Here is an 11319-nt window from a genome sequence, read left to right as displayed (position 1 = left end):
AAAAGCTAACTGATATCTACCCTGTGTCATCTGAAGACATGTGTTGTAGCAGTAGCAAATCTTTGGAGATAATAAAATGTAAATATCTCTTACAGCATTTCAGTGGTTTCTTGTTCTTATTTTGGCTGTGTTTTCATGTGATATATTCACATGTCATTTTGAAAACAGATGTGGAATAATGTACCTAAAAGGGAGTGCAAACAAGAAGCTTTAAAAAACAATAACTACAAAACAGATGCTGTCAGAACACTGAATCTGCGTCTCTGGAAATTGAAATAAATACATGAACTTAGAATTTGACCACTCACTGTTCAAAGGGAATGAAGTAAACAAATTCCCTTCAGAGTTGTCAAAGGAAATTTTAGATGACTCATGGGGCACACATATATATCTGAAGAGTTCTGGCGTTCAAAGTCCTTCCATTAAACTGTCCTCCTCACCCATCATCTGGAGTCAGAGTCCTTCCAAAGCACCTTCTCCATCGCTCCCTTCACATCCTTGTTCCTCAGTGTATATATGAGGGGGTTGGTCATGGGGATAATGACAGTGTAGAAGAGAGACATGAACTTGTCCTGATCCTGGGAGTTGTTGCTGCTGGGCTGAAAATACACAGAGATGGCTGTGCCAAAGAGCAGGGAGACCACCGTGAGGTGGGATCCACACGTGCCAAATGCTTTTCTCTGCCCTGCAGTAGACTTTATTCTTAAGACCGCCCTGACAATCAGACCATAGGAGAACATGATTAATGCAACAGGTGTGAGAAGAATGATGACACTGGTAAAGAAGATCGCATGCACATTCATAGTGGTGTCAACACAGGCAAGTTTAAGAAAAGGAGGGATTTCACAAAGGAAGTGGTCTAATTTATTTCTCCCACAAAGTGGTAAAAGGAAGATGAGAACTGTCTGCAACAAGGAGTTGGCAAAACCAGTGATCCAAGAAGCAGAAGCCATCAGGGCACATAGACGGGGATGCATGATTACCGTGTAGTGAAGGGGCCTGCAAACAGCGGCATAGCGGTCAAACGCCATAACTCCTAGGAGAAGACATTCTGTACATCCCAAACCCAGAGAGATTAACATTTGAACTACACAACCACCATAGGAGATGGATTTGTCTGCTCCACTGAGATTAACCAGGAACTGGGGAACGATGCTGGTGGCGTAGCACATATCCAAAAAGCTCAGGTTAGAGAGGAAAAAGTACATAGGGGTGTGAAGACGTGGGTCCAAGTAGGACAATGCAATGATGGTTGTGTTTCCCAGCAAAGTGAAGATGTAGAAGATCAAAAGAATTACCAAGAGGACCAGCTCAAGTTGAGGCCTGTCAGAGAAACCTAGTAGGATAAACCCAGTGAAAGAACTTCCATTTTTCTGTTCCATCTTTTGCTAGCACAGGACTCCTGTCAAACCAAGCATTTAACAATTTATAAAAGGTATTTTCCAAAACAGAGCAGGGTTGAAGAGGAAAATCTATCATGTTCAAAGGCATGGCCACAAGATTTTAGGTACAACTATTTGAATAAATCATGTACCCATTGAAATTTATACATCTTAACTCAATTAGTTCTATACTATTCATAAAAAGTTATATATTGATATTTAATACAATAAAATAATAAATAAAATACTAAGATCAAATAATGAACCTTGGTTTGCATCAATCATAGATATAATATGTCTTTCAGATTGAGATTAATATGATTGAAGTACAATCATTATATATGTACATTTTAGAGAAATTGGAAATAAGGGACAATCAAGGCAGAATGATTAGAAAGAGTAAGAAGGATGTAGTCAGAGGGAAAAGTTTATTTTAAATATGTATCTCATAATTCTACATAACTGTATGTGTACATACCTCACATATAATTGAATAATACAAAAAAATCTCTAAAATGCATTCAGATATATAATTTTATAAGCTTATACAAAGGATTATATTACGTTTGAACTATCACTAAGAGTGCTGCATGCAAACACTTTGGCAGAATTGTTGTCTCTCTACTCCTAATACATTATATTTGTGAATGCTATACCCCAAACTTTTTGTATAGTAGTAAAAAATAAACCCATTCAATCGAAAATATCATCATTCAATTATAGTGCTTAACGCTTGCCCTTGAGTTAACTAAAATTACTATACCATTTTAACAAGAACTCCAAAACTTTATTCACTCTGCATAGTCAGTTCATAGGCTTCCCTGATGACTCACGAGTAAAGAACCTGCCTGCCAATGCAGGAGATACAGGAAATGTGGGCTCAGTCCCCGCATCGGGAAGATACACTGGAAAAGAAAATGGCAACCCACTCTAGTACAGAGAAACTGGAGGTCTACAGTCCATGGAGTCGTAAAGACTCAGACATGACTTAGTGACCAAACAGCAAAAATAGTCAGTTCAGAGCAGAAGTTCAAAACCCAGTGATCATCGCTTACCTCTTCTTTCTTTTGATTCCATTTTCAGGTATTACCAGCAATTAAAATGCCTGGAATTCCTAAAGAAGATAGGATTATTTGCTATCAACATTTTAATCAAGATAAATATTTTTTAAAGATATCCAATTGTGTAATCTGTGCACAAAGTGTAATGCTTTACAACACTCCCTATGAGATTAATTAGATAGATAAATATATACAAACACAGATGCACTGTCAATGCATTGACAGGTTAAATATAGGATGTAAAAGTAAAAGTATTAATAATATGAGGGAAGATATAAAGAAAAGTACACTTTGGTATTATAAAAATCTAAGAACATCCATTTACATTAGGATTACATTAATCTTAGCCAAGATTATTAAAATCCTAAATTTGTAAACAAAAATTTTTAGCAAACACATTGCTTTACTGCCAGACATGAATATATTGAAATTCAAAGAACACCACTGCAGATGGCAGGGTTTACAATTTCATAAGATTTCATCCTTTCTTTGATTTATTATAAAAATGTGATCTGTGGTATCCAAACAGAAGTCTATATAGAAAAAAATTTATAACAGAATTACAAAATTTTGACAGATCGTCTAAATGTGCAATGACAGTATATATTCCCTGACTCACACCTGCTCAGAAGAGCAAATAAACCTATGTCTCAGTCTCATGGACATATATACAAATACTGACACATTCATCCTGGATGAACTGCTGGAAAACTTTTCTAAATGTACCTAATAAAGGAAGCATTCACCAAAGTGAAGGGCAAATATAAAATGTTAATTCGTCAAAGGAAAACACTAATTCAATAACAGACCAGTGTAATAAAACAATGATATAATTTATCATCATATCAATAAGGACCAGAAAGGCAGTTGATAAAAGAGAAAATCTTGTCAAGATGAAGTGGTTCAAACCATGTGCAACTATACAGAATAATATTCATTTATTAGAAGAAGGATGCTGAATGACTAGGTATCTGACAGGTCTAAAAATGAATGATTTCAGATTGAAAAATTTAATATCAGACAATAACAAACAAAAGCAACACCAACTAAAACAGAAGAAAAGAATGTAATGTCTTTGTATGTTACAAATGATTCCAGTCCAAGTGGAGATTACACTGGAAGGTAATTAGGATACCAATGTCATATTAGTCTTCTTTAAATTCTTTTTCTCTAAAGAAATTCAGGAAGTTACCCCTTCCTGAGGAAACCAGATATGGGGAACTTCAATGTGCAAGACGCATCATGACAACAATCTCAAGAGTACATTCTGCTGACCTGGGTCACACCAATCCCTTGCTCCTTCCCCACTCAGCACCCACCCTTCCTAAGGCTGTTTGCACCACCACAGAAGGCAATGTTCCAAGATAAGGGATATTGTTTGGCTAAGGTTAAGTGGGCAAGTTTTATCTCCTTCCTACCACATTTAAAGAATTCTGCTTTTTAATTGAGAATTATCATCTATGTTAAAATATGTATCAATTGACCTAATGCAATAAGGAATACTGATATATATGAGACAAACTACATAAATAATAAAAATTAGAAATATTAAGCACATTCATCCTAGCTACAAGAACAACAAATACTATCCTTGGTAACCATCATGATATGACATGAAATAGGCAAGTTCTGCTATACAAGCTACATATCAATAAATACTTGGATACAAAAGAGAAATAATTGAAAAAATCAAAGTATATGTATGTATGTATAGAAAATATTAAGTAGGTAAAGTTAAACAGATTCTATGATATAAAGATATCTTACATAACAATTATTTTTTAAAAGAATATAATAGAAAATTATATCTCACAAGAACACAATTCTACTATACTAATTAAGAGAAGAGGCATTAAATGAGAGAGGTTAAATGCTTAATACAGACACATATCACTGCTAGAGGTATATTTACAATTATAATAACTGTATATGCTGTTCAGTTCAGTCACGCAGTCTTGTCCGACTTTTTGCAACCCCATGAATTGCAGTATGCCAGGCCTCCCTGTCCATCACCAACTCCAGGAGTTTACCCAAACTCATGTCCATCAAGTCGGTGATGCCATCCAGCCATCTCATCCTCTGTCGTCCCCTTCTCCTCCTGCCCCCAATCCTTCCCTGCATCAGGGTCTTTTCCAGTGAGTCAACTGTGCATATGAGGTGGGCAAAGTATTGGAGTTTCAGCTTCAACATCAGTCCTTCCAATGAACACAGGACTGATCTCCTTTAGGATGGACTGGTTGGATCTCCTTGCAGTCCAAGGGACTATCAAGAGTCTTCTCCAACACCACAGTTCAAACGCATCAATTCTTCGGCACTCAATTTTCCTCACAGTCCAACTCTCACATCCATACATGACTACTGGAAAAACCATAGCCTTGACTAGACATACTTTTGTTGGCAAAGTAGTGTCTCTGCTTTTTAATATGCTATCCAGGTTGGTCATAACTTTCCTTCCAAGGAGTAAGCGTCTTTTAATTTCATGGCTGCAATCACCATCTTCAGTGATTCTGGAGCCCCAAAAAATAAAGTCTGACACTTTTTCCACTGTTTCCCCATCTATTTCCCATGAAGTGATGGGACCAGATGCCATGATCTTAGTTTTCTGAATGTTGAGCTTTAAGCCAACTTTTTCACTCTCCTCTTTCACTTTCATCAAGAGACTTTTTAGTTCCTCTTCACTTTCTGCCATAACGGTGGTGTCATCTGCATATCTGAGGTTATTGATATTTCTCCCTGCAATCTTGTTTCCAGCTTGTGCTTCTTCCAGCCCCACGTTTCTCATGATGTACTCTGCATATAAGTTAAATAAGCAGGGTGACAATATACAGCCTTGATGTACTCCTTTTCCTATTTGGAAACAGTCTGTTGTTCCTGATCTGCATACAGGTTTCTCAAGAGGCAAGTCAGGTAGTCTGGTATTCCCATCTCTTTCAGAATTTTCCACAGTTTGCTGTGATCCACACAGTTTAAGGCTTTGGCATAGCCAATAAAGCAAAAGTAGATGTTTTTCTGGAACTCTCCTGCTTTTTTGATTAGCCAGAGGATGTTGGCATTGTTGATCTCTGGTTCCTCTGCCTTTTCTAAAACCAGCTTGAACATCTGGAAGTTCACGGTTCACTTGCTGTTGAAGCCTGGCTTGGAGAATTTTTAGCATTACTTTCTAGCGTGTGAGATGAGTGTAACTGTGAGGTAGTTTGAGCCTTCTTTGATATTGCCTTTCTTTGGGATTGGAATGAAAACTGACATTTTCCAGTCCTATGACCACTACTGAGTTTTCCAAATTTGCTGGCATATTGAGTGCACCACTTTCACAGCATCATCTTTCAAGATTTGAAATAGCTCAACTGGAATTCCATCACATCCACTAGCTGTGTTAGTAGTGATGCTTTCTAAGGCCCAGTTGACTTCACATTCCAGGATGTCTGGCTTTAGGTGAGTGATCACACCATCATGATTATCTGGGTCATGAAGATCTTTTTTGTACAGTTCTTCTGTGTATTCTTGCCACCTCTTCTTAATATCTTCTGCTTCTGTTAGGTCCATACAATTTCTGTCCTTTATTGAGCCCATTTTTGCATGAAATGTTCCCTTGATATCTCTAATTTTTTTTTTAAGAGATCTCTAGTCTTTCCCATTCTGTTGTTTTTCTCTATTTCTTTGCATTGATCACTGAGGAAGGCTTTCTTCTCTCTCCTTGCTATTCTTTCGAACTCTGCATTCAAATGGTAATATCTTTCCTTTTCTCCTTTGCTTTTCGCTTCTCTTCTATTTCACAGCTATTTGCAAGGCCTCCTCAGACAGCCATTTTGCTTTTTTGCATTTCGTTTCCATGTGGATGGTCTTGATCCCTGTCTCCTCTACAATGTCACAAACCTCCGTCCATAGTTCATCAGGCACTCTGTCTATCAGATCTAGTCCCTTAAATCTATTTCTCACTTCCACTGTATAATCATAGGGGATTAGATTTAGGTCATACCTGAATGGTCTAGTGGTTTTCCCTACTTTCTTCAATTGAAGTCTGAATTTGGCAATAAGGAGTTCATGATCTGAGCCACAGTCAGCTCCTGGTCTTGTTTTTGCTGACTCTATAGAGCTTCTCCATCTTTGGCTGCAAAGAATATAATCAATCTGCTTTCAATGTTGACCATCTGGTGATGTCCATGTATAGAGTCTTCTCTTGTGTTGTTGGAAGAGGGTGTATGCTATGACCAGTGTGTTCTCTTGGCAAAACTCTATTAGCCTTTACCCTGCTTCATTCCATACTCCAAGGCCAAATTTGCCTGTTACTCCAGGTGTTTCTTGACTTCCTACTTTTGCATTTCAGTCCCCTATAATGAAGAGCATATCTTTTTTGGATGTTTGTTCTAAAAGGTCTTGTAGGTCTTCATAGAACCATTCAACTTCAGCATCTTCAATGTTACTGGTAGAGTATAGGCTTGGATTACTGTGATATTAAATGGTTTGCCTTGGAAATGAACAGAGATCATTTTGTCATTTTTGAGATTGCATCCAAGTACTGCATTTTGAATTCTTTTGTTGACCATGATGGCTACTCCATTTCTTGTAAAGGATTCCTGCCCACAGTAGTAGATATAATGGTCATCTGAGTTAAATTCGCCCATTCCAGTTCATCTTAGTTCACTGATTTCTAGAATGTCGACATATATTACTGAGACATAATATAAGTAAAATTTTAGTGGAAGAAGAAGTATTTCAAGAAAACTAGCTACTTGCTGTGCGAACCAAACATTTTAAAGACAAAAGATCTCAAGATAATGTCTCTTTAAGGTATCTCAAATTATGCAACATTCATTGACAAATTTAAAGTTCAAACTCTACCCTATCCAGTTCCTCAAGGAATCCTGAAAAGGTGCAGACAAAATCCCTGCAGTCTCAGAGCTATAACTGAATCACCTTTGCGTTGATAAGCCTTCTATCTCAGCTTAACTCCGATACATTAGGACTGGTCCCTAATGGTAATGAAGGACTTATAAATGAGGAGGAAGTGGATCTATCATGGTATCAGAAATAACAGTTCTAATCAATATGGGCAACGTTTGGCCAGGTTGGGAAAGAGAGGCTGAAGTAGGAATTCCTTTGAAGGTGTTTATTGATCAAATGTTCTCAGGATAAAGAGAAGCAAAGAGCAAAACAGAGCGGACAATGCCAAGCAAGGATGTGATCACAAATGCAATAGCATAAGCCTGATCCAAGAGAAATCTGGAACAGGACTCTCCAACAGAACTATCTGCTGATAAAAAGTATTCTATCTTCACTAACACAATCACTGCTACCCACATGTTGCTGCCTGAGCATTTCAATGGTGGCAGCTAAGGAACTGAAGTTTAAATTCAAATTTAATTCAGGTAAATTTAAATACCTAGCCACTTAAATGTGACCTGTTACTAGTATACAGAATAACAAGCTGTGGAGCATGCATTGTGTCAGATGTAGCTCCACTTGACCCAAAGGCAGCCTTTTATATATCCCAAGAGTCTGTCATTGACTGCAAGCTGACCCAATCAAATTCAGGAGACCTCCTGGCCATGTGGCTCCCATTCAACTGATGGCAATTTTCTGAAGAAGGAATGGGCTCTGAAGCTCAGTCAATATTCATTACAAATATGGTGTGGACCGGTGCACCCACCAACCAGTAGAAAAGATCTGAGCTGGACACTGAAAGCATTCATACAAAACCTAAAGTCCATTCATACAAAATGTAGAGTCCATTCATAAGTGTGTGCAAGCATGAAAAGACAGACAGTCACCAGTGTACACTGCACATCACCTCAGTGCAAGTCCATCAAAAAACTGTCTTTTGCCTAATTCACCAATAAATTAAACATTCAGATCACCTTTTCTGACCCATGTTTCTCCTCTCAAATTGATATTTCTCCTCAGTTAGAGAATGATCATTTTTCATTAACAATAAATTCAAAAATGCATTGACACAATAACCATGAAATGGACCTTCAGTGCTGTAACTGTCAAACTAGCATTTGGAACATTGCATATGTTCATTTCTTTGAGAAAAATGGACATTTTAAAACTATAGATATTGACAATACACTTTAAAAAACATTATGTAATTTCAGAGCAAATAGGAGCTGAGGAAAAAAATGAAAGTGTATAGTCTAATATGTTCACATTCATATATACGCTATTATTCAATTACTGAAGGACATGTTTTATGACAACCAAATATCCTGAATTTAAATTCTTTCATATATCCATATTGAGACATAATGAGTATACTACAATAGGATGAAATGTCTAGGAACACAAAGTTGGCTTCCATAAGGAACACTTAAGTTTAGTTCTTAAATTTTATGAATTTCTACAGGAGTTTCTGTTTCTTTTGCCAACTGACATGTATGTTACTCAAATTAGCTTTTAAGGAACACTTGCAACTGAAAACAAATGAACTTACCAATTCTTAAATTACCAAAGAGATCATGATCCAGTCCTCTTAATCTTATCCACCTTATGTGAGCGTACTAAGCTCATTCCCTATCTCATTTCCAGTTCCAGCCTTTAATACAGTACTGGGCATTGGAACCTGTGTATGTAGACTAAAGACACAGGTTGTATGAAATGGGTACACAGGTTGACTCTACCAACTCGGAATTGGGATATCCTTAATTTTCCTTAAGCACGAAGATGCTTTCTCTTGATAACTTCAAATACCTTCACAGGGTCCTGAAGATTGGCATTCTGTCTAGCTGATAGGATGACATGGGAAGGCAATTTCAAACTCTCAGGATTCCTTCTGAATATAATGCCTTGGCTCTATGATGGAGAGCTCATTATGAAAGCATGAGATTGGTATGAAACTGCAGGATAATGATCTGGTGAAAACAGTTTAACTGACTGAAGTCTCTGGGGAATGTATGTCCTGTACTGTTAATTGGCTGATGTCACCTGGCTGCCCAGAGATGACAATCCTCAGGGAAAATGAATATCAAGGAGAACACAAGAGGATACTTAATCTGCCTCTTTTATAACTTCTTATAATTGACAGAGGTCAGAAATTCCCTTGATTTCTCAGTTATCTTAACTCTCCTCTTTTAATGATTTAGATATTTTACTAAACACTTGATATTTTTTCATACATTGCAAAAAAAATTATCCATATATAAATAAGAACTCATTCAGTTACTTAATTTTAAATGTAAATTAATTTTTATCTAATATTCATAACCAACTTTTAAGGAATCACAGAGTTACCAATTAGGCAGTTTCTATCTCATCTTTATGGTAAATATATTAAAGGTCAACCACCACATTTTACTCCCAAACTTCTAATATGGGTAAGGAAAAATTACCAGTCCTCTATGACATCGTTCAATTTCTATCTGAAAGTTGTAATGATTTACATAAACAAACAGAAAAATAATTGACTTTTTAAGTGAAACGTCCATGGTTTGTTTAAGTTCAACTCAATTTTGCATTTATTTCCACATGACTGAGTTAAACAAGATAGCTATAATCCTTAAACTGAAATAAACTTGATGGATATCGTGTGTTTTGAAGTTTGAAGATCAATTAATTTCAAAACAACTTATACACTTGACTATACAGGCAAAAGGCAGGAATAATTAGCATCTGTCCATGGAAGGCTTTGGCCGAAACCATCAAAAGCAGCTTCAAAAAATATACAATCTCTTTTCCCCACTAGAACACATTTTCTTTCAGAGTAATAGACAGGGAAAGCTATTTAGGTTTGAAGCATCTTGGTTTTTATATGTCATTAATCAGACAAGCATACATATCTTCTATAAGTAATTTACATGCTATAGCCAAGCATTTCCAAATCATAGAATCATAAATTACACTTTTTAAAATATATTTTACCCATAGGGAAAAGTATCTTTTCCTTAAAATACTTTTAGAATAGAATTTTCTCAGTAATCTCTCTACTAGTTAAATTGCATGGTAATATTTATAAGGAGGTCGAGTAAAGATTAATATTGCATAGGGTGTCCAGAGATGGAGGGAATTACAGGCCTGCAATTAACATTTCTTCCCATTTCCATCTTGATGTTGTGCAAATATTAACTGGAAAAATAACGTTGGATAATAATTTGACATTATCTAGAATGTGATGTGGATGTGATGGACAATGGAAGTAAAGTCTGATGCTGAAAAGAGCAATATTGCTTAGGAACCTGGAATGTTAGGTCCATCAGTTCAATTCAGTCATTCAGTCGTCTCCAACTCTTTGCAACCCCATGAACCGCAGTACGCCAGGCCTCCCTGTCCATCACCAACTCCCAGAGTCCACCCAAACCCATGACCATCGTGTCGGTGATACCATCCAACCATCTCATCCTCTGTCGTCCCCTTCTCCTCCTGCCCTCAATCTTTCCCAGCATCGGGGTCTTTTCTAATGACACAGCTCTCTGCATCAGGTCCCCGAAGTATTGGAGTTTCAGCTTCAACAAAAGTCCCTCCAATGAACACAGGACTGATCTCCTTTAGGATGGACTGGTTGGATCTCCTTGCAGTCCAAGGGACTATCAAGAGTCTTCTCCAGCACCACAGTTCAAAAGCATCAATTCTTCGGCACTCGAGTTTTCCTCACAGTCCAACTCTCACATCCATACATGACTACTGGAAAAACCATAGCCTTGACTAGACAGACCTTTGTTGGTAAAGTAATGTCTCTGCTTTTTAATATGCTGTCTAGTTTGGTCATAACTTTCCTTCCAAGGAGTAAGCGTCTTTTAATTTCATGGCTGCAATCACCATCTGCAGTGACTTTGGAGCCCAGAAAAATAGTCAGCCACTGTTTCCACTGTTCATCTATTTGCCATGAAGTGATGGGACCAGATGCCATGATCTTAGTTTTCTGAATGTTGAGCTTTAAGCCAACT

General features: G+C 37.1%; 1 protein-coding gene across 1 annotated transcript; it reads right to left on the bottom strand.

The window, feature by feature from the left end:
• Nucleotides 1–443: 443 nt before the first annotated feature.
• Nucleotides 444–1382, bottom strand: LOC110135187 (putative olfactory receptor 2B8). Its single transcript, XM_020890119.2, has one exon. It carries the CDS (start codon nucleotides 1380–1382, stop codon nucleotides 444–446), a length of 939 nt encoding a protein of 312 aa, XP_020745778.2.
• Nucleotides 1383–11319: the final 9937 nt, after the last annotated feature.

The sequence above is a fragment of the Odocoileus virginianus genome, chromosome 27 (assembly GCF_023699985.2).
Source record: "Odocoileus virginianus isolate 20LAN1187 ecotype Illinois chromosome 27, Ovbor_1.2, whole genome shotgun sequence".
NCBI lineage: Eukaryota > Metazoa > Chordata > Mammalia > Artiodactyla > Cervidae > Odocoileus > Odocoileus virginianus.
The sequence above is the reverse complement of the archived record's forward strand: the minus strand, read 5'-3'. Positions and strand labels throughout refer to the sequence as shown.

Excerpts from the sequence above, each read along its gene's own strand:
- LOC110135187 (XM_020890119.2), bottom strand. The coding sequence starts at position 1,382 with ATGGAACAGAAAAATGGAAGTTCTTTCACTGGGTTTATCCTACTAGGT.